The following is a 24584-nucleotide window of genomic DNA, read 5'->3' as shown; positions in this document are numbered from 1 at the left end:
TAATAACATTATATCAAATGTTTAACTATTAGCTGATTCAAGTCCACATAATAATAATAATGATAATGATAATGGTGATGATAAGAGTGACAGAAGTGACGAGAGAACGTTTTAGTGATATGAATCAAATTCTGCACCTCATCTGATCAAAATGAATGACTGCTACCTCGGTCTCGTGAATTTGACAGAAAAATATTTGGGAGCTTTTGTTCTTTAATAAATTGAGCATGCGCCAAAGGGGGAAATGAATCTTAATAAGCACTCAAAACAAAACAAAACAAAACAAGCTGATAGACTAGCGATCAATGGTGGATGGTGGCGGGGTTCAAATTAGTTCTGCTGTTCGACTGAGACCAGCTGCTGCCTCCAACACACACACACACACACACACACACACACACACACACACACACACACACACACACACACACACACACACACACACACACACACACACCACACACACACACACACACGCACACACACATTAATCATGTGGTGTGTCGTATGGGCACCACTTGTGGTACGCTGGCGCCCTCTAGTGGTCTACATAAGTGACAGTTCACTTGTATTTCACTTTTAAGTTCAATATATTTACATTTCTTTAAGAACCGTTTGTTTTTAAGTGTTTATACTGGTATATAAGCATAAATTTGACTTGATTAATTAGTTGGGTATTTTTTTCCCACTAAAATCTTCACTTTTTTGCTTGTATTTCACATTCTTCTTGACCTTTTCTGCCTTTACTCTGGGGGGGGGGGGAGACATCTTTTATCTTGTAATATTACAGCTTTTTGCAGCTACCAGTCTAATTTTCGGTTAAAATATTTCCACATTTCCTGACACAAGCGTTGGTACGTTAGTGTGCATCGTATCTGACAACCTCCATAACAGATAAAGATCTCGTTATCACACGTACAAACATACGTAATATTTTCCCACAAACACGGCGCGTCACGTTGCGCCGTTAGCTTCGTTCCTCGCCTGAAATCGAGTCATCCCGCGACCACCGCGACGAATATTAGAACGGCTATTCGCATCCAGAACTTATTTTCGCACCGTCGGACCCGCGGTGGATTTGTTGGCCGTACATTTGCTCAACAGAACCTGTCGAGGGTCAGCCTGGAAGACAAGACGCGAAAAAACACGTCATTAGCGATTAGTCGACTTCAGATTTCAACGTCGATGCAGCTGTTGTTAGGAAGTCAACTCATCGACTGGTTGACTAGCCTAAGTGTAAAGTAGCACAGTCACTATTGATATTTTTAAAAAAAATTCAAAGTGACCGATCGATGGATGTCGATGAGTTTGATGATCGATTTGGTGTTAGTGACTTGATTCATTTTCTCACAAGACGTTACAAAAAGTACATTTAAGTGTCTCGCTGTTCTCACGTCTGCCTGGCATTGTGAGGTTAGAATCTCCGCTGTGGCCTTCCGTGCGCGAAGTTTGCACGTTTTCCTTGCGATAGCCCAGATTTCAAAATCACATTTGCTTCATGGAAGACTGGAAATTGTCCATAGGTGCGCACGTGGGCGTGAGTGGCCGTTTATGTGCCCCGACCGGTCGAGGGTGCACCTTACCTCTTACCCAAAGGCTCCAGTTCACCTTCACGTGAGCCTCACGAGGGCCGAGTGCTTTTGAAATTGGACGGAGAAGAAAGGTTCACAACTCTCAGCTTCCCGTTTGGGCTTCGAATCTGATACTAGCGCCGTCTTTGAGGGGATGCAAATGGACCATGTTTGATGCAGGAAGTACAATCCAAAATCCACCTGCAGAGCACCAGTAATCAGTTTATGTTGATGAGCTGTTTCAGTCCTTCCATACATCGTCATTCTTCTTCTTCTTTTCCTTTCGGCTTGTCCCGTTAGGGGCCGCCAGAGCGCGTCACCTTTTTCCATCTAAGCCCATCTGGTGCATTTTCCCCACGAACATTCGCGGTCTTCATGTCCTCCCTCGCAACATCCATCAACCTTTTCTTTGGTCGTCCTCTCGCTCTTTTGCCTGGCAGCTCCATCCTCAGCACCCTTCGACCAACATACTCACTCTCTCGCCTCTGGACATGTTCAAACGATCGAAGTCTGCTCTCTCGAACCTTGTCTCCAAAATATCCCAACTTTGGATGTCCCCCTAATGAGCTCATTTCTCATCCCATCCAACCTGCTCACTCCGAGCGAGAACCTCAACATCTTCATTTCTGCCACCTCCAGTTCTGCTTCCTGTTGTCTCTTCAGTGCCACCGTCTCTAATCATCTTGGCCGGCCTCACCGCTGTTTTATAGACTTCGCCCTTCATCCTAGCGGAGACTCTTCTGTCACATAGAACACCAGACACCTTCTGCCAACTGTTCCATCTTGCTTGGACGCGTTTCTTCACTTCCTTTACCACACTCTCCATTGCTCTGCATTGTTGACCCCAAGTATTTGAAGTCGTCCACCCTCGCCATCTCTTCTCCCTGGAGCATCACTCTACCCCCACTGCCCCTCTCATTAATGCACATATATTCTGTTTTACTTCAGCTAATATTCCTTCCTTTCCTTTCCTTTCCTTTCCTTTCCTTTCCTTTCCTTTCCTTTCCTTTCCTTTCCAGTCCATCCCTCCATCTTTCTAATTGTTCTTCCGCCTGCTCCCTGCTTTCACTGCAGATCACAATATCATCTGCGAACATCATAGTCCAAGGGGATTCCAGTCTAACCTCATCAGTCAGCCTATCCAATACTACCGCAATCAGGAAGGGGCTCAGAGCGGATCCCTGATGCACTCCCACCTCCACCCTAAATTCTTCTGACAAACCTACAGCACATCTCACCGCAGTTCTGCTGTCCCCATACATGTCCTGTACGGTTCTAACACATTTTTCCGCCACACCGGACTTGCACATGCACTACACAGTTCCTCTCTTGGTACTCTGTCATCGTTGTGTGTACTCTGTCAATCGGGCCACGCGCTCAACTTTTTGGTCTCTTTGCCTCTGCCTTTAGGAAATGTCAAAAGTTTTATTTACTGGACGGCCTTCTTCCTTGAAAATGGAACGGAGCACCTTCCTTTCCCATCCTTCGCGAAGAGCGAGTGAAGGAATGTTCCAAAAGGGTGTGCAGACTTTACGGTGGAAGGGGACGTGTGCAGGGGGGACAAGGCCACAATAACGCAGGCGGGAGGAGGTGTTGGGGTGGGGGAAACATCTGACTTTGTCCCCCTGCTGCCGGCAGATGGTGCAGGGGGAGATTCTGACTTTGTCTCGGCCACTGAGACAAAAGGCTGAGGGGGAATGAATCAGGCTGGCTTGGGTGAAACTTGATGAGGGGAGAAAGGAGGAAACGGAACATGTCCGACTTATTTCGTTGGCTTCTATCACTTTTTCAAGAACCATATTAAAAAAAAAAAAAAAAAACGTAGCCACGACTTCTTGGAACGCGTGAAGAATGCGAAGAGGGAATTGTGCACCAACGGATGGGAGTGTTGGACCATGCGCTCGTGCGCGTCCAACGCTCGCCAAACCCAAAGTGGATGTTGGCGCAACATGTTTTGAAAAAGCCAAAAACGAGAGCAGTTGGTGTTATTGCGCAAAAAAAAAAAAAAAAAAAAAGGGTGCTTGCTGCACGCCTACAGGTGCGGAAAACGCTCGGTGCCGAGCCAAGCATGCAGGAGGTGTTTGGAGTGTGAGAAGTTGGCGTGAGTCTGTCGGGTGTGGATGCTGAACGTGGCCGCGGTCCAAACAACGGGATGCTCCCCCCCCCCCCACCCGCAACATATGGCAGCGGAGGCCCCTCCTCTTCCACGCAGCATCCTCATTCATGCTTCGGCGCAGCGGCTCACTGCAAGCCTCCCGGGCCCACGTCGGAGCCGCTCTGCTCTCGCTCGCTCCGGCCACCAAGCAGACTCGCGCACCATCTTGCGCACTCTCCGGAGTTGGGCGGTGCAGTTCGACTCCTCGGACCGCGATCGGCGACTGTGACGGGATGCTTTTATTCACATCGCTCCACCTTTAAACGCGAGCGCCAGTGGATTCGTAGGGAGACAAACTCCAAAAACATCTCACCACATCAGCACCCTTAGCTCCTTTCTTCCCCCCCCCCTCCCCCCCCCCTCCCGTTCTTGCTGCGCCCCGGAGGAGCGCAGCGTTTATTTTTCTGCGGGTGTGTTCGCTTAAGGGCTTTGGCTCCCCCGGCTGACTTTCGGTCGACTTTCAAAAAAGTGCACCCTGCACCGCTCGGGACAGGGCTTTAAATGTTCAGCATCCAGGAGCATTTGATGCGAGAAGTCAGCGGATTAAAAGAGCGAAGTCTCGGAGAGGAGATGGATCCGGTCCGCTCTTGGGTGCGGAACGTCGGCGTGGTGGACGCCAACGTCGCGGCGCAAAGGTAAAAAAAACAAACAAACAAAAAAAAAACCGCACCTCATCCGCCTGCTCGGTGGCTTTTCAAAACTTGACAAAAGTGCCGCAATTGTTTTCTTATGAAAAGCGCTGCAAAACTCTCTTCAAAATCGGACTCAGGTCTTCATTGTAAAGGGCGAAAAGCACACATTAAACAAGGCCCGTTATATAATATAATATTATATATACACACAAAATGGTGTCAAAATAATGGCAAAAGATTTTGTGTGCAATGTACACATATGGCGCAATTGTTTTTATTTTGTAATGTCAGCGAAATATAAAGTCAACTCCACAAAATTGGAAATGAAATACTAAATGTTTTGGGGAACTTTTTGTTTTTAAAGCGGAATCCACAATTTTTCTAATATGAAAAATAAATGGAAATCTTCAATTAAAAAAACAATATTTTGAATCGGCAAGAAATGTTCTTAGTTGACTCTTGCATCTCATTTTAATGATCTAAAGACGACTCGTGTGCTTTTCCTGCCGTGCTTGAAAAGTTTAGAGGGGGGGGGGGAAACGACCGTTTCACTTAATATAAAAGTAATAATGCTGAAGAAAAAAGATTAACATAAATTTGATGTCATGCACAATATGTTCAAGAAAAATTTACACACTGACAGTTCAATAGATTACAATTTGAGATGTGAGAGATTATCCTCCTCTACAATCTTTTTTATTTCATAAAACAAACTACTAGAATGCTGCACGAAAAGAATGTGTGAATTTTCAATCAACAACATTTTAAATCAATTTTAAATCAACAAAAATAAATCAAGTGTGCAGTTTTATTCACCTTTCTTTGACACTATCAATTCATTCGTTTCAATTATCAATGAATAAAATGGCACCACTTATTTTCTGCATAATGAAGACTCACGCCTCCTCCTTGTTGTCACTATTTAACATGTTTGATTATTATTATTATTATTATTATTATAATTGAGAATGTTTTTGCAGTACTTGGAAAAATCCAAATTTGGAACGCTGCCAAGTTGTGATTACTGAACTTTCAAACTCTGATTTGGAAGGAAGGTGCGTTCAAAAAGTCTGAACAACTATTTTGATGATAATGAAATTCAATATTCATAACGATTACTGGGGGGAACCTTCTGGCATTTTGTGGGCTGTGTTTCACGCAGAATGCAACGGCCCAATGTTTTTGCATTTGAGAGAGCACGTGCGGTTTAGTCACATGACTGCCCAAGTCGTGACGTGACAGGCTAACTGCGTGCACCTGCGTGTGTGTCCCCCCCCCCCTTCCACCCCCACTAGCGGCGTGGCGCTGTCCAGAGCTCACTTCGAGAAGCAGCCTCCTTCCAACCTGCGCAAGTCCAACTTCTTCCACTTCGTGCTGGCGCTCTACGACCGCCACGGGCAGCCCGTGGAAGTGGAGCGGACGGCCTTCGTGGACTTTGTGGAGCACGACAAGGTGTGTGAGGGCCTCGCTCCCCCCCGCCCCCCCAAGTAAACCCGAATCCGGGTGTGCCCGCCCACAGGACGCGTCCAGTTCTGCGTGGAACGTCGCTTTCACGAAAAAAAAAAAAAAAAAAAAAAAAGGCCTTGAGGATGCTGGTTTGAAAAATTACATGTTATGACTAATTGGTGGTGGGGGGGGCAGCAAGATTTAAAAAAAAAAAATGCAAATGATTCACGCTCCTGTTAAGTTATCCGTCGAGTGCTAATCATCAAAGCGTCTTCACTGAACAGCACCAAAGGGCGGGCTGGGAATTGGGAACGGGGGATGGGGGGGGGGGGGTCAATTCCTCAGGTTGGACTCGCTTGTGGAAGAGTGCAGTTAAGAAAATTCGATGAAAATGCCAGCACGCCGCGCGTGTGTGCCAGTGGCTTCATTTTCTGCATGGTTAGCCTGGCATCTGTTGTGGCTTTGTAATTACGCAGAGGAAGAGCCATGGCATGACAAAATAAACAACCCCCCCACCCCCACCCCCACCCTGTTGAGAATGATCAAAACCTACAAAAGCGGGCGTCAATCCATCTCGCGATATCACAAATTGGACTTTCTGCACTTTGCCAACTTATCGCCGTGCATCTTAATTTGCCCTCTTCTTCTTCTTCTTCTTCTTCTGTGCCCCCCACCCCCAACCCCCACCGCTCCCCACCAGCCTTCTTGTTCTTCTCGCCTCGCTCTCATCTCCGAGATGCCTCCTGGGTTATTGGACCAGAGAGCATTCCTTTGAGACCACTTAGAAAGACCAGCAGAGGTAGAAGACGAGAAGGAAACGTGGGGAAGCGGGGAGGGGGGAGTCCAGGCATAGTTTCGCCGTCAAGGTCGACCGCCGCTCGTTCTTACGTGCGCTCCGCTCAAACGCACTTGTAGCATTCCGAAGTTCTCTCGCAACCTCATCTCGGGGAGGGGGGGGCTTGCGTGAGGCACGATGGCTCAGCCGTCAGAGAGGTGACCCCGGGCTCAGCGTCGAGCTCACGGCGACGGGTCGAAACTTCGGGATTCGGAGGGATCGTCTACGTGTGGAACTCTGTCGCTAACGTGCTTAACTGCAGGCCGTGTGTCGTGCGTGTGTTTCCAAGGAGCAGCCGGGAGAAAAGACCAACAACGGCACTCACTACAAGCTGCAGCTCCTCTACAGCAACGGTAAGAGGGCGCGAACGCAGAACTTTCTTGAAACCGATCGGATCGGATCGGAGCGGTTGAACACGGACGCTGACGGTCAGCGGTCCGGAAGGGAAGTTCAGGCCCGGCCGGCCGGTCTCTGTCCCTGCAAGGTACAAGGTACACTCATCTACTGCACTCCACTTCCCGAATTTTTAAAGGTGCGGACATCAGAGGTCCAAAACCTGCACCCGTCAGACCCAAAAGATCGGACACTTTCTTTCATCTATATCAGTGGTTCCCGAAGTGGGGTCCACAGATGTCTTTCCAGGAGGTCCGTGATGTGAAGATGAAAAAAAACCCGAAATCGTCTGGAAGCTAATCATGATGTGAGAATTTCCCCTTTCCGGTGTTGAACCACGTTTTGATTTATTGTGCAAAAATAAAAAGCAAGACCACACAAGTCACTAAAATTGAGTATTTCTTGAATGGCGTAGCTGTGTCCAGCACTGCATTTATTGGCGAAAGTTGAGGTTGGTTGGGGGGGGGGGGTCCGGGTCCAGGTTGACTTTGGGAACCACTGATCTATATCAACTCACACAACTTTTTCTGCAAGTCAGATCATATTTGCACCGATTGGACCAAATACAATTAAAAATGAATGAGGAGTTTTTCCAAGTTGTGAGCCTAAGCTGGAAGTGCCGCCATGTAGGGGGAATCGATTAATTTGTGATTTTTGGAACGCTCGGATAAATTGGTCACATTTGTCATTAGGTCAACATGGTGTCATCTTTTCCAAATAATGCAACAAAATTTTTTCAGTTTTATTTACACTTCATGTTTTGTTGTCACTTTATTTGTGTAAAGAACGAACGTGTGGTTAATGTCAAAATGACGGTTTTGATTCAATTTTTCAGAGGAAACATCCAAGGCCCCGATCGACGCACCCTTTCAAAATTTAGAATAATCCTCAAAATGTAATCAAATGTAATTTGTTGTTATTGGTAATTGTAATAGTCGCAGTACTGCTCCATTTCCAAGAGAGTAACTTGAAATTGTAACTACCGTAATTCCCAGCCTACTGGTTATAAGCCTCACCAAGTACATCTGTAAAGGAAATACCATTTGGGATAAGCCGCAAATGCTCGCATTGAAACCCACATTTGAACACGAGATATTTACAAAGAAAGACGCTACACAGAGAGTTTAACGCTAGTGCTGCCGCGCTGACAGGGCCGGTTAAAAACAAACACTGAGACACAGCAGTAACACGCTAGCGCAGCGCTAACAGGGCCAGACCGGTAAAAGTCACTTCCTCAGCACAGATATGCCACCGGTTTCACCCTTACCTTTTCTGCTCGAGTGCCCCCTTGCGGCCGTTAGTAAAAATGCACAAATTAGCCGCATTACCGCATAAACCGCAGGGTTGAAAGCGTGTGGAAAAAAAGTTGCGGTTTAGAGGCCGGAAATTACGGTAACTCCATTCCCAAAGTCATCTTCTCAACACTGACCGCAACTCACACCCAGAAGCTCACAAACTAGGCTAACCAGCTAAATTCCTTAAAATTTGATGCCCCAGATGTAAAAATCAACACCTTTTGAGGTTACAACCTCAGTGACAAGCCAGTGCACTCATTCTAAACTCTCGTTCTGCACCTAGCTAGAACTGATCGGTTGACTACCCATGAATTAGTCGACGTCTCAACATCGACGTTTCAAACTCGAAGTGGAGTAATCGCAAATCACGTGTTTCTGGGACGTTGTTTTCCAGTCAGCCAATTTGGAGTATTTACAGCTTGCCCGTCTGCCGTCTCTGCCGGACTTCGACTAAGTCTTCAGTCAGTCTTCAGATGTCTGCCCAAGTCAGAACGTCCTTCAATCCATTATCGACTGCTTTTCCGGACTTCCCTTTTCCCAGCCACTTCTTCCAGCTCTTGCGGAGGGATCTCGAGGCGTTCCCAAGCCAGCCGTGAGACGTAGTCTCTCCAGCGTGTCCTGGGTCATCCTCGAGGTCTCTTTCCGGTGGGACGTGCCCAGAACACCTCACCTCATCTGAATCAGATGCCCCAGCCACCTCATCTGCCTCCTCTCAATGAGGAGGACCAGCGGCTCGACACTGAACCCCTCCCTGATGGCCGAGCTTCTCACCCTATCTCTAAGGGAGAGGCCCAACACCCTGTGGAGAAAACTCATTTGGGCCGCTTCTATCCAGGATCTTGTACTTTCGGTCCCGACCCACAGCTCGTGCCCATAAGTGAGGGTAGGAACGTAGATAGACTGGTAAATTGAGAGCTTCGCCTTTCCGACTTAGCTCCCTCTTTACCACAAGTCAGAACTTCTGGAAATGAAACGGTTGCTGATGAGAATAGCGGACAGCCTCGCTGACTTTGCCTATTCCGATCCCTGCTACTCTTAAAATTTTCTCAGCAGTGAGAAAACGAGACGAGAGCAGCGTCGGGAACTGAAGCGCCATCGTCGTTGCCGACAACGACTTGCGATCAGGAGAAATTGGTATCGTGAGACTTTATTCGCTTTATTACACAACACTGCGCCGTAACACTTCGTCGCAGTCCGAAGTACGGCGACAAAACTGAGAGCAAAAATGAAAAATGTGCAAGTTCGTCGTCCATTACGATGAACGCGCTAGTGAAACAGAAACGGCGCAACAAAGAAGTACCTCGTTTTCTGGAGCTCGACTGCAGTCCTGTCAGAGAACACGCTCAGCTGTGGAATGCAAGAAACTGGTGACCTCGTTGAAGAGGATAAAAAACGGGTACGAGTACAACTCATTACAACTACAGTCAGCATAGTTTGAATCTTTTTTGTCACGCTAGTCAGTCTGTTTTTTTTTTTTTTTTTAACGTGAAACGGGTCCATGGCGCCCATAGACACAAAAAAATGATGGTGACCATTGTTGTGCCAATTCAAAATGGCCGACTCTTTAACCATTTAACGCCTAATTAGCGTTTCCGCCGCTACGTATACTGCGCATGAGCTCCCAAAGTACAAAAGGCAGTAGCTCCGTTTCGTTCCGGGTTCACGTCGCCGTCCCACTCGACATCGGCGACTCCACCGCCAGCCCGATTTTGCGGTTCCCACGTCGCGTTAGGGGATGGGCGCGGGAATTCGGTTCCCATGAGCAAGCGCTGCTCCTACTCTTGCCATCGCACTGGCACCCATGGGAGGGGAGATAAAAGACGCGTTCTCCAGCATCCCCCCTTTGTGCGCGCACACAAGTCAAGAGCCCCCTTCCTCTTCATCGCCCCCCCCCCTCCCTTGCAATATCAAAGGCATCTCAAGAGGGACTTTGACGGGGTAACACGTTCCAAAAAGCAATAGACTCCAAATTTGCCGAAATATGCTGTATATAAAAAAAGGGGGGGGGGTAATGTTCCCTAAGAAACAACTGATTACACCTCCTTTTCATCTTTGATTGATTTTATGTATTTCATTGTATTTTTTTTTTTTTTTTTAAAGAAACAAGACCGGCGACTCTCCTCGGACTCCAGTTGAAGCGGTCGAGCCGGCCTTTGTCGATACCTGTCGGGCCGCGGGCGACGAGTTGCGCGAGACGAGTTTTGGGAATATGTCGCCGCCGCTGATGAATTGCGCGAGCGCGGCTGTAAATTCCGTCCGCAAAACAGAAAGCGGCTAATAATCATCAAAAGCGAAATAACTTCCAATCCCCTCGGAAACCATCAGAGAGGGGAAAAAACACGAGGCGCCTGCCAATCGTATTTCTCAGTGGTGCTTGGACGCGGTTCAGTTCTGTTTAGTTTTCTTTTCCTTTTGGGGGGGGGGGGTGACTTTAGGGGATAAGTTTTAGATCATAAATCTTTTATATCTAACTTATCCCCAGTACAGTACAAAATAATTGAAGGGTTGTAGATCACTGTTTTGGGTCAACTGAACCGGTTTTCTTTTTTTTTTTTTTATGCGGTGGGTGCGGATCGTCCGTACATTGTCAACATGTTTGCGGAGCTGCTTTGATTCCCGACTCAATTTCCATTTCATTATATTTTCAACTGAAAAAACTATTATTACCTAATTGTTTTTTGTATACATGGAGTCAAGCTGTGTATGTTGTCATCTTAAGTATTCGACATTGAAATAAGTGCATTGAACAAATTCATATTTCAAATGAAAAAATTGGGAGTTGTCTTCCTATTAAATCTGTACGCCATTTGGAGGTCCTGGATGAAAATTTCTAAAGATTATTAAACCCTTCTGCAGCGACTATATAGCTGTTAAAAAAAATAATAAAAATATATATATATATATGTACATGTAACATCCATCCATGAATCCATTTTCTTTGCCGCTTATCCTCACGAGGGTCACGGGGAGTGCCGGACCCTATCCCAGCTGTCAACAGGGCAGGAGGGGGGATGCACCCTGAACTGGTTGCCAGCCAATCGCGGGGCACATCGAGACAAACAGCCACACTCACAATCACACCTAAGGGCAATTTCCATCCATCCAATTTTCTTCACCACTTATCCTCACGAGGGTCACGGGAGTGCCGGACCCTATCCCAGCTGTCAACAGGGCAGGAGGGGGGATGCACCCTGAAATGGTTGCCAGCTAATCGCAGGGCCACATGGAGACAAACAGCTGCACTCACAATCCCACCTAGGGGCAATTTATCCATCCATCCATTTTCTTAGCTGCTTATCCTCACGAGGGTCGTGGGGAGTGCTGGAGCCTATCCTAGCTGTCAACAGGCAGGAGGCGGGGTACACCCTCAACTGGTCACCAGCCAATCGCAGGGCACATGGAGACAAACAGCTGCACTCACAATCCCACCTAGGGGCAATTTATCCATCCATCCATTTTCTTAGCTGCTTATCCTCACGTGGGTCGTGGGGAGTGTTGGAGCCTATCCTAGCTGTCAACGGGCAGGAGGCGGGGTACACCCTCAACTGGTCGCCAGCCAATCGCAGGGCACATGGAGACAAACAGCCAATCGCACTCACAATCACACCTAGTGGCAATTTAGAGTGTCCAATTAATGTTGCATGTTTTTTTGGGATGTGGGAGGAAACCGGAGTGCCCGGAGAAAACCCACGCAGGCTTTCTCTAACAAACGCCACACAGGCGGGGGCGGGATCGAACCTGGGTCCTCAGAACTGTGAGACTGACGCTTTACCAGCTGTCTCACCGTGTCGCCTGTACTTGTCACATTTATTAGTAAAGCGGTCTGTCACGCTGAGATATGAAATATTCTATATATCTGCTGTTTTTTGTGCAGGGGTCCGCACGGAGCAAGATCTTTACGCGCGACTTATCGACTCGGTCACAAAACAGGTAAGTGAGCTCCTGGTGAAATTCGGCTTTCAAGAAAAATGAAAGAAAATATTTTAACATGCGACTGACTCATCCTGTCCTTTGTGCCAAATCCCCCCCCCCCACCACCACCCTTCTGCAGCCAATATCGTACGAAGGCCAGAACAAGAATCCAGAAATGTGCAGAGTTCTGCTTACGCATGAGGTCATGTGCAGGTGGGTGACATATTCGTACGTCTCGGACACCAGGGCCCACGCACTTGCTTTCGGAATTTTATATATATATAAACCCTATTTATGCACATTGAATGCTGCCCCATAATAATACTTTGCACATGTTTGATCAATGTTGTACTGTGCACAATAATTGCACATTTCCCGACTTTTTACCCAGTTCCCTCAAATTTTTGACGTGTCTGAGCGAACACACTAAGCCCGTGAGCGCCCCCTTTGACCACTGTGAGCAGCATCAGCACTGTGATCAAATCAGTGTCATCCATTGAAGTCACATGGCTCATTAAAAGATTCATATTAGATTCCCATCAGAACATTTTTAAGAACAATTTTGTGTTTTTGCAAACTTACACTGAAAATCTCAACAAACAAACAAAAACAAATACATTGCAATACAAATACAAACCAAGCAAACTATTAAAAATAAATTGGAATTTTTTTTTTCTTTAACCCACAATGATATCCCCCTCTTTTTTAATTGGTGTAAAACTGAATTATTGCTTGCAGAATATTTTCCGCAATGCACGTTGAAAGCCGAATGATGCTCCCGAACAGTTTTCGGGTTCATGTTATGTTGCCTTGTGTATTTAAAATATTGAATCAGCTTTTTAGGCAATGTGGCATTTTGCAATGTGATTCAATGAGGGAGGGATGACTGGTTGTTACATCCAATGGGACAAAACACGTATGTATTGTAAAAAAGTGAAAAGAAGAAGCCACTGGTTCCTTTTAGGCAGCACACGGAACTTTCTCGAACAACGACCGCTGCTCCGCCACACTCTTTTTCCTAGTTTCCCTTACACCCCCCCACCCTGGCTCTTAAAGACGTACACTCATCATTACAAATGTTATAGTACTTACGCAGCCCATCAATGTGTTTTATAATGACAGTGTCCACCACCGCTGCTTTAGTTAGCAACACAGTCTGGGCAACGTAGAGCGAAGACGAGCTAGACATGCTGCTTATGTTTACTTTTAAAGTTAAAAAAGAAATGCTGTCGTTTTAAGATGCAATGACTGTTGGAGTATGTGAATACTCGAAGAAAAAGTGGTTAAACAGGATGAGATTTTCTCTTTTCCGAGTGGGAAAGGTCTGCTCTGAAGCCAAAGTAGAAAGTGCAGGATGAGATGGTGTGTCATTTTCAAATTCCAGCTTGGCACAGCCTGATCCAGGATGAAAGGACAAACAATACAGTGCACAAAAAGGTCATTCTATATTTTAAATATACATATATATCACCTCACATTAATAGCATAACATTGGGAGCATCATCACCCACCCCCTAACCCCCATCGTTGGTAGCTCGCGAGAGGCTGGCTGCTTGAAAAGTAGATCTTGGGGTAAAAAAAGTCTGGCTAACCCTGAAGTAGAGCGTGTGGCCCGGTGTGGCCGAGCAGCAGCTCTTTATGAGAGGCAGTGTGGTGCCGTGTTTAAAAAACAAAAACAACCAAAAAAGACATCAGGCTGTAGTTCGCTGCACTGGATATGTTTTCCTCTGCACTGAGAGTGTGCGACGAGTGCGCAAATGCGCAGTTGCACAGCTTAGAGGGCACATTGACTCCAATACTACTGTACTACTCCTATTATCATTTGTAGTTGTTGAATAGAACTTGTATGGCTTGACAAAGTAGTGAGAAAGTGGGAAAATTTTGTTTTCAGACAAATTCATGAACTATTCTTTCCAATATGAACATGAATCTTTTCTGGGATCCTGTCGAACAATAAACACCTCACTGCCAATATTCCGTAGAATCACGATAACCCTTGCATGATCCATAGCATTTTCATCCATTTTTAAATAAAACGTAATGAAAACATAAAGATGTACGTAAAAGCCATGTCAACTGTTGTCCCCCCCCCCCCCCCACACACACACAATGTATGTACCCTTGGAATAAAAAATCCTTCCCAATCAATCTATGAAGCGGCGTGTCGCCAACGGGCGCACCGCGGTGACGCGGCATGCTCGAACTTTGTCGGCGAGCGGTGATGATATAATAATATTGCGCTTTATGAAGGTAAATGGGTAAACGCGGGTGTGGGCAGGAAGACGAGAGATGAGCGGGCCGGTGACCCAGAGTTGGAGGGCGGCGGCAGCAGAGAAAGGATGGGGTGGGGTGGGGTGGGCTGTGCCATTGTGTCCCCGGCAGATGCCCAAATGTGACTCACAGCTGGCTAATAACGGAGCCGGAGAGGCAGAGGGCAAGCGTCACAGCTGGGGAGTGAGGCCGTCTGACGGAGGGGGGGCAGGGCCAAGCTGGGACACGAGAGGGGTGAGGCGAGGTGTAGGGGTGGCAGATGGTAAGGGGTGGGGGCACTTTTGTTATGCGGCGAAGGGGACGTGTGGGGGTGGGGGGGGGTATGGGTTTGACCAGCAGGCTCCTCGGACAGGACTGCTGACGAATGGTTGCGTGCGTGGGGGTTGAATTTGATTTCGGAATCAATGTGACAGATTGGCTGGCTGCCTTTTCACTTTTGAATGGTCTCTCGCTGTTTGTAGGGTGTGTTGTTGTACCTTTTCTTCCTCTTCTATTCTTTTGTCCTCCCCCCACCCGCCCCCGCCCTCCCCTCTCATGCCTCCTTTTGTGCGCTGCTGGATGTCTGCGGACCGCGGAGTCCGGGGGCCCGCGGACAAATGAGGGCTCCTCCTTGTTTAAATTGCTTATTTTCCCGGCTGACTTTTCCCCTCTTGTTGTCTTTTCTGTCCCTTTTAATTGCCCACTCAGCCGCTGTTGTGAGAAGAAGAGTTGCGGCAACCGAAATGAGACGCCCTCTGACCCAGTCATCATTGACAGGTAAGGAGCGCCAATGGAGTACACAAAGCACCGGCTCATCCTCACTAACACGCACTTCGAGATTGTGCTTTTGTGTCAATTTGACCGCGCGGTACAACTTCATCTGGTTTCCTCTCCGCGTGCCCGGCTGAACTGGATGAACGCGGCGGTGGTTGTCAGCAGGTTTACGCCGTACGACCCGGTCGTGCCGAAAGCTGTCTTTTCGCCACGCCGGCGAATGGCGCCGAGGCGAGGGGACAATTACACGGCGACGATAAAAGCAGATGCGCTGTTCTGCTGCCCTCAGACATGTCCTCTACTAGTCCAAGATATTTCTCCGCCACACCAGACTTGCGCATCCAGTACCACAGTTCCTCTCTTGGTACTCTCTCATAGGCTTTCTCTAGGTCTACAAAGACACAATGTAGCTCCTTCTGACCTTCTCTGTACTCTTCCACGAGCATACTCTTTCTCGGGATGAAACCATACAGTTGCTCGCAGATACTTCTGTCCTGAGTCTAGCCTCCACTGCTCTTTCCCATAATTTCATTGTGTGGCTCATCATCTTTATTCCTCTGTAGTTTCCACAGCTCTGAACATCCCTTTTGTTTTCTTAAAAATGGGGACTAACAAACTTTTTTTTTTTCGTTTTTCTTCTGGCATCTTTTCTCCCTCTAGTATTCTGTTGAATAAGTAAATAAAAAAAAATCCACAGCCACCTCTCCAAATTGCTTCCATACCTCCACTGGTATGCCATCAGGACCAACTGTCTTTCCATTTTTCATTCTGTTCAGTGCCTTTCTAATTTCCCCGTTAGTATTCACAGTCTTGAGACAACATTGTGGCATCCATTGAAGAGAAATGTAAAAACATACATTTGCAATTCAGAAGAAATGTGTGCATTCCTTCGATGTGGGGCACAGAACCAAGTGAAAACTTCCCTTTACAAACTTGCAGCGTAGATTAAAAACCCTGTCAAATTCAAAGTAAAACTAATTGGTTCATACAATATAAACTGCATCTGCCCTCTAAAAGTAAATTGCTTCCATACCTTCGCTAGTATACCACCAGGACCAACTGTCTTTCCATTTTTCGTTCCCTTCAGTGCCTTTCTAACGTCCCCCTTCCCAATCACCTCCTGCCACCTCCTGGTCATTCACGCTTGCCTCTTCGACTCTTCTTCTCTCCCATTCTCTTCATTCATGAACTTCTCAAAGTACTCTTTCCATCTACTTAGCATACTACTGGCACCAGTCAACATATTTCCATCGCTAGTTTGATTAAGCCAAAATCGATCAATGGATGTCACATTTTTATTATCGAGGCGGTAGTTTGCAGTGATGCGGAAGTGCAGCGCGTCGTACAGCTGGATATTAAACCACTCTCGTGCAGTGCAAATACATCCAAAGATGTTTTTATGTTAGACGTAATCTATATCAAAACACTCCTTGAAGTGCTCAGCCAACATTTTGATACAGTGCTTCCTTCAGGATAATTAGATTATTCCGTTGTGCACTTAATGAGATGTCCAGCGAGTGTAGTATTGTTATGACTGACCGTTCACCTCTCAAGCTTATTAGGACCAGTTGTGGCAAACCCCCCCCCCCCCGCCCCCCAACAGACGTTTACGTCATGAGAAGCATGCGTATGTTTCGTATCTGCGTGCAGACTCGCACATGTTCACCCCGAGCGCCTCTTATCACACTTTCAACCAAGGCAGTAATCAGGGCGTGTGAAGGCCCTCGCATCCGAGCGATTTGGACTTTTCACGGGTTCTGTCAGCCGAGTGATGAACGGTCACGAGCGGGGGGGGGGGGGGATGCTTCGGCCGTGATGTCACCGACGCGACTTTCATTGGCTCTCCGTCCCGGCCCGCCGCGCCTCCTCTCCGTCCGTCTCGCCTCCGGTCCTCCTTTCACAACAATCGGGGGGAGAAAGCGCTCACTTCATTTCTGTCAAGGACCCTTTTCTTCCCCTTCTCGGTTCAAGCTGGCTGCCTGTTGACAGTGCGTCTCGGAGGAATTCTGCTCAGGATATTTTTCATATCGTGGAAAAAAAAAACAAAAAAAAAAAACCTAGGCTGTTGTCTTTTCAGTGTTCCCAGAATGCCTCGGAGCAGCTGCTTTTCTCATTTGCACATTATTCTCTCCGTGTCCCATCCAGTATACACTTCCTCCTTACATGCCTTAAACCTCAATTTAAGTAACTCCGCAGTCCGCGGCGGAGAGAGCGACCAATCCATCCATCCATCCATCCATCCATTTTCCACACCGCTTATCCTCACTAGAGTCGCTGGCTATCCCAGGAATCTTCAATTAACCTAGCGTCCATGTTTTTTTTGGGATGTGGGAGGAAAGCGGAGGACCCGAAAAAAATCTACACGGGCGCGGGGAGAACGGCGAATATATTAAACTGCATGTAGTATTTTCACTGCGGATTTTGCGCGACCACAAGCGGTGCTTTCAACGGAATCGTTGACCTCTGCTCCTTTTCCAATCGCACGGGGAAGATCCGGTCCTGGTGGGGTTCTCTCCCCCCCTCTTGACGGGCTTGCCAAATCCTCTCCTCCGGGAGCAGCCCATTAGGATCTTGTTAATTTCTCATAAGCCAAGACAGTTTGGTGTGATGCGTTTTTATCTCACCTTTTGGTGCATTTTCTCATTCCACTGTACGTCTGTCCACCACATGCTTGGTTTGGGTGGGTGGATGGCTGTCTGGGAGGGGGGGGGGGGGTAGCATATGAATGTTGGAAGCATTTGCATGCAAACAAATTGAAGCATGTTTTCATCCGAGCGTTTTTGGAACCTCACACGTTTATTTATGTATGTGAATGTATGTGCAATTGTATATGTGTCTCGGTGACCCCTACTCTGACCTTTTTCCCCCACAGTCACCGCTCGGGCCTTAAATTATTCATGCGTGTGTGTGTGTGTGTGTGCGTGTTCTTGCGGTAAGGGGGGGGGGTGTAGTCTGTTTCTGCGGTTCCAGTAATCAGCCTCCTGCTCCCAGCCCCAACACCTGTTCTCCAATTAACATGCGGCGCGCAGGGGGGCCCGTCGCCCGTGACGCTTTGGCTCCATTCCTGCCCTCCCGTTCCCTTGCCTTCACCTTCTCGCATCCCAACTTGTGCGCACTCCCAACACGCTCTTACGTAGCACTTCATCCTCTTATCTCATTCCCTTTTCCCCATTGAGCGAGCATTTCTGCAAACACCCCTCCCCTTTTCCATTTTGCCATAATTAGGCAGTGTCATTAGGACACCTACCCGAGCACAAGGTAGTTTGCAATTCCCCAAATAACCCAAACCCCCACTTTTCTAATCTCCTTTCCATATTGTTTCAGTTTTCCCTCTCCCCCCACTTCAACCGCCGCCGCCTTTCTCTCCCTAATCCCGATTTGAGTGAAAGGAGAAAGAGATCACATCTGATCCATGAAAGGATGGAGAGAGGGCGGAGGGAAGACCAGGGCACAAAGAGATGACTCTCGAGTTGTCCTGGGGAGAAGATGATTTAATAGGCCGCTGCCTGCTGTGGCTAATAATTTTCCAATCGTCTCGTCTTAACTCGGGGCCCGACTCTCCACGACTCTTTTTAGGTCTCCGTTTGGAGAGCAGCACTTGGGTTTGACTGATGCTCACCGATTGGCCCGACGGCTGATCAATACGCCGACCGATGGATTGACTCCTCGGGGCACGTCCCCGTGACTCTTTGTTACCTCTTCTAAAAACGAATCGTTCGTCACATACATCTTTTCTTTCTTAATTGACGGTTAGGTTTGGCTTCTTGCGTAAGATATTACGCAAGTACAGTGGCTATAGAAATCGGACATGTCAGATCCTGATTAAAATACTGGATTGTTCGATTCCAGACCATCAATTATTAATATTTTTTTTCTTTGAAATGCCAAAAATCATCAAGTGACAATAGAATGATTTCTCCAAGGGGGCAGAATACAACAAGTAGAAAAGATACAACATTTTGTTTGTGTAGGTCAGGACGCCCTACAAATTTTTGGGAAAAAAATGCTGAAGCTCCTTTTACTTTAATGACATCATTCGTGAGGATCTGGCGTAAGACTGTGCCAAACAAATATGTCGCTGTGGCGACCCCTAACGGGACAAGCCGAAAGAGGAAGAAGATTCTGTCTTGACAGTGTTTGACCGCACATCTCTGCAAGCATTCTCTAAATCCGTGTGTTTGTCCTGTGCAGTCCTGTTCAGATCACCCCCACGTAGTTCCGATTGGATTCAGCTCTGGATTTTGGCTGGGCCATTCAAAAAGTTCTCGAGAAGAAGAAATTTAATGTTTGGGGCCAAAAGGGACCGGTATTTTGGAAGTGATCATAATCCTCGCCACCTTGACTAAAATCTCAGTCGCAGCTGAACAAAAAAATCTTCCTCGGCCTTTTCTTACAGAAGAAAAAAAACCATCCAGGCTCCACGACATTTTGCCAAAATGTTCAAGTCTCTGGAAAAGCTTTTGCAGGGCACATAAAACAAAGGGTGAAATTCTTCGGCCACAATTCCAAAAAGGTACGTTTGGCAGCTCTGGGCAGTCGTAGGCGAATTCCACGATCAAGCGAAGTGACGCGATTGCAATATGAAGGAATTTATGAGTCCTGAACTTGTTTTGTGGGGGGCAATTATTCTGGCAAAAATGTAAAATGGCGCCCGTGGCACCTTGAAGCTATAAGCAATGTCAAATTTCACAATGCTATTTTTGGATCCTTCCACGAAAGCTCCCTTAGAATTTCCCGGCCAAGATTTTTTTTTGTTTTATTTTTTTTAATGGCAGTATTATTGGCACGCTGACCTCTGAGCTGGAAGTTGTATTGGTTCTGAGGCCAAGCTGACCTCCGTATTTATGAGCGCTGGGGTGGCTTTACAATGGAGATGAGCAGATGTCACTATTAGTATTACTTGTGTGCTTTGGATCGGAGAGGTCAGCATTCACCAGGAGGGCGTGTGTGCTTTTATATTGCGCCAAGAAGCTCGGATCAATAGTTGGTCATAAGGAGTGCCGTGCAGGGATCCATCGCGGGGGCAGCGGCCTCGCGCTGTGGGGGTCGGGGGCAGGGGGTGATCAATGGCGAGCACTATCTCACTAATTGATCGCGTTTCTGAGAGCGGTCTTTCTTAACAAGCCGGCTCTCCGAGAAAAGAAGAATAATCGATGGGAATTTTCCAATGCCGTCGATATTGCGGCACACCCCCCCCCCCCACCACCACCACCACCACACACCCCCCGGACCCCGAAATTAGCTCACCGGAGCTCATGTAAGTTCAGCAAATCTTCAAACTTGCGGTGGGTGATTTTTTTATTTTTATTTTTGGATCGCTGTTAGTGCTTTTTCGGGTTTTTGCGTTCCCTCGTTTGAGCGGTCATTAGGTGCGTCACTGCTTGACTTCAGATGCGGCGTTGCCACTGGAATCCATTAGTCTTAATCTTGCCTTGTGGCTCGTATCGATCCATTTGTTGTCTTCTAGTCCTGGTTATGCTCACGCGCCGCCGTCTGTTGTCGTCAACTAGTCCAGCTCGCCTTTTCCACCCAATTCAACCCCTCGACGAAATACCCGAGTCGGATGTTTCTTAACGCTAATATTGTTGACTAAATTCTGGGTATGAGGGCATATAAACGTAAATCTCTTTGGCCAGTGCAGTAAATCTGTTGCCGGGATTTCTTTTGAATGGATTAAAACTGTCTGGGCACTTTGACAAAAAAACTATTCAGATATCACTTATTGTTATATGTAAATGCCTCGCGGGGTCTCGGAGACCATCTGTTTCAGCGGTCGCGGCTCCACCTGCTTTGCGCACGGCTGACTTAAACCAATTTTCAAAACAAACCGCGCCCGATGACGAGCGTTTCTTCTGAGCCGCGTCGTGTTCTCAGCAGCCGCGACGGCGTAAACCCCCCCCCCCCCCCACGGACGGGGGCCACCGCTTCCTCAACCCTGGCTTCCGGGCTCAAATTCAAAATATAGTACAGCGGTTCTTTGAGAAAAAGAACATTAAATGCTCATCTGAAGCAACAATTTTGTCCTGGGTCAGAGGTCACGTTCCTCTCATATCCCAGATGCAGCTTGAAGATCCAAACGGTCCTGTTGGGTCAGCGTGGTGCAAGCGCGCCACAGCTGAACGTGTGAAACGAAAATATCTCTCCGCTTGTCGCCTTAATATCGTCTTGACTCTCTTCCTGCCGCAATCGCTGAGGGAATTTCCGACTTCTAGAGCCGTGGAAGTTGAACATCATCCAAACCACGTTTTCCCCCATGAATTTGGACGAGAGTCGACCGTACAGGCAGTCGGTCAAACGTTAACAGCCGCAAAAGCGCGATATACAAATCAACCGTAAAAGTAATACGTACATTAAAACAAACGAGGCCCTCTTTAAACACTTTGAACGTTAATGACCAATGAACAGGATGTAACGAGTTGCATCCGGCAATTCAAACTTAATTATGCATTTGCTGGGCGACTTCCGCGTGACCCGCCTCGCGACCGCCGTCAGCTGAGGTAGACTCCGTCTCACCCGTAAATATAAACGCGATAAGTATCCTATTAAATTCAAGTTTAAAAATGAGATTAATCTCCAGAACGGTGGCAGAGCTGGTAAAGCGTTGGCCTCACAGTTCCGAGGTACCGGGTTCAATCCTGGACCCGCCTGTGTGGAGTTTGCATGCTCCCCCCGTGCCTGCGTGGGTTTCCTCCGGGCACTCCGGTTTCCTCCCACATCCCCAAAAAAAACCAACATTAATTGGACACTCAAAATTGCCCCTATGTGTGATTGTGCGTGCGGCTGTTTGTAACCCTGTGTTTTTTTTTGGCAACCAGTTCAGGGTGTACCCCGCCTCCAGCTGGGATTGGCTCCAGCACTCCCACGACCCTCGTGAGGATAAGCAGCAAAGAAAATGGATGGATTAATCTCTAGAACACTTCTATCATATTGCAGCTGTTGGTTGTTGTTTGTATCTAATGTAAGTCATTATGTCAACTTTACAGTCCTGCGACCCTTTTTTTCCCCATGAGATCATATTTTTATATACTTACGAACGGAATTTGTCATCCGCGTTTAACCCATGGCAGTAATAAAACGCATCGGAGCAGGGGGTTTCGCAATAGTTCTGACTTTTGCAGTCATATTACCGTACTCAAAGGCACACACACACGCACCAGACTACACATTTGATTGCATTTTTGTAGCAGCATTCAAGCACATTTTTGAAGCTTCAACCTAATGAGGAGCCAATATGTACCGTATTTTCCGCACTATAAGGCACACCGGATTATAAGGCACACCTTCAATGAATGGTCCATTTTAAAACTTTTTCTAATATATAAGGCACACCAGATTATAAGGCGCACCTTCAATGAATGGCCTATTTTAAAATGTTTTTTTTTTCATATATATAAGGCACACCAGATTATAAAGTGCACCTTCAATGAATGGCCTATTTTAAAACTTTTTTTCATGTATAAGGTGCAGCTTCAATGAATGGCCAATTTTAAAATGTTTTTTCATATATAAGCGTGCCGGATTATAAGGCACACTGTCAATGAATGGCCCATTTTTAAAACTATTTTTTCATATATAAGGCGCATCGCATTATAAGGCGCATAGAATAGAAACTACAGTTGAGACCGGGGTTACATGATGCATCCATTAGATGACGTTGGGCTACAGGGAATGTCAACAAAACAGTCGGATAGCTCAGTCAAACATTATTAGATTACAAACCAGCGTACTGACAACTCCGTTCACTCCCAAAATGAATAAACAGCTGTTTTATTATTTTCCCCGATGCAAAGTCAGTGACGTAGTATTGTTGTTGTTGTAGTAGTTGTAGTAGTATGGGAGTCATTTTACACAAACACACAAATGGAAAAATGAAAGGGCACACTTCTTGCAGTGATATATCCCAGCATGCACTTCTCCACGGGAATATGGAGTCAGCGGGTGGTTGCCATAGTTCCGACACCTGTCTCGGCTCAACATCGATCCATATATAAGGCGCACTGGATTATATGGCGCACTGTCGGCTTTTGAGAAAATGAAAGGCTCTCGGGTGCGCCTTGTAGTGCGGAAAATACGGTATTCCGTCTCGGGAGAAGAACTACAGTAGAAAATGTAAAGATCTGACAAATAGATTTGAATTTCCTTTTACTTAATTCGATGCTTATTTTTCCCCCATTGTAAGACGTTTTTGTAAATTGATTCTTCGGATGCACATCCAGTCCAAATGGCAGCTCCTTCCAGAGGCCAATCCGGTAAAAGCGATACCTGTAAGACCTCAGGCCTCATTTTGCAGTTTTTTGTAACACCACCGTAACAGCTTTGTTTTCAGTCACGAGCCGCGTACTCTGAATTTATGTCTGCCGTCTCTTTGGCCCTCCCGGCCATTCATTGTATTGCTCACTGGAGAGTTTGGAAATAGTTCATGGAAAAAGTATTTTTACCTCCACGACGGAGGTCTTGTTTTCACCATCATTCGTGTTTGTCCGCTGCTCGGATTACATAAAAACTGCTGTGCTGGTTCTCACCAAACATGGTGCGCAGAAACTGGCAGGAGTCGAGGGGGCGGGGCGGGGCTGGGTGGGGTGGGAGCCATTTACATTTGGATGCAACTTGTGTGCCTTGGTAAAAGTTTGTAGTCATAACTTTCGAATTCTGTTCTCTCGGCTGACAGTGTCGGTAGTTGAAGACAATAACGTCGCTATTTCTATGCACATATGAAGTCAGCCCCGCTGGTCCCTGCGGTCCACTGTCACGGTCTCTCCCTGGCGGTGGAACCCCGGACACTCTCTCCGCGAGCCCTGTCAGCGGGTCCGTTAGACGAGGGCCGTGCAGCCTGGCGACGGGGGCCCTGAGGCTCCGGTGCACACAGGCCGGACCAGTGAGCAGCTGGCACGGGGCCACGGGATGCCTCCTCCCTTGGGGGGAGGGGGAGGGGGGTAAAGAAGGAGACAAAGGCAGACCGGGGGGAGACTACGCGTAGTCCTCAAAAATCCCATTTTCTGACAGGTACTACCTGAGAGCCTCGCTCAGAGTCAAACTGCTCAAAGTTTACGCAGCTTTGTGTCAAGCGCAGATGTGACCGTTGGATGGTTGACGTTTTGCGATTAGTGAAGCTTTTTGCTTGGGTTTCTGCTTTGTCACGTGATTGCAGCGGTTCTAACGCCGACATCACGTTTTCTGAAAGAAGAACTAGCTAGCGTTGGCTCGCTTAATATGCGCAACAATCGAAATAATCTTGCCATAGCTTTGCTGAACTGAGTTAAGTTTGTCTTCCAATCCTTCTCCCTAATATGCACGTTTGATTATTATTATTTGGTTAGATTT

At 47.1% G+C, this 24584-nt stretch overlaps 1 protein-coding gene across 1 annotated transcript; it reads left to right on the top strand.

The window, feature by feature from the left end:
- Positions 1-4296: 4296 nt before the first annotated feature.
- Positions 4297-24339, top strand: LOC133500026 (transcription factor COE2-like). Its single transcript, XM_061818579.1, has 7 exons — positions 4297-4361; positions 5654-5810; positions 6935-6992; positions 12202-12257; positions 12379-12452; positions 15198-15266; positions 24267-24339. The coding sequence occupies exons 1-7, from the start codon at positions 4297-4299 to the stop codon at positions 24337-24339; spliced, it is 552 nt and encodes a 183-aa protein (XP_061674563.1).
- Positions 24340-24584: the final 245 nt, after the last annotated feature.

The sequence above is a fragment of the Syngnathoides biaculeatus genome, chromosome 4 (assembly GCF_019802595.1).
Source record: "Syngnathoides biaculeatus isolate LvHL_M chromosome 4, ASM1980259v1, whole genome shotgun sequence".
Taxonomy (NCBI): Eukaryota; Metazoa; Chordata; class Actinopteri; order Syngnathiformes; family Syngnathidae; genus Syngnathoides; species Syngnathoides biaculeatus.
This window is presented reverse-complemented; position numbering and strand designations above follow the sequence as displayed.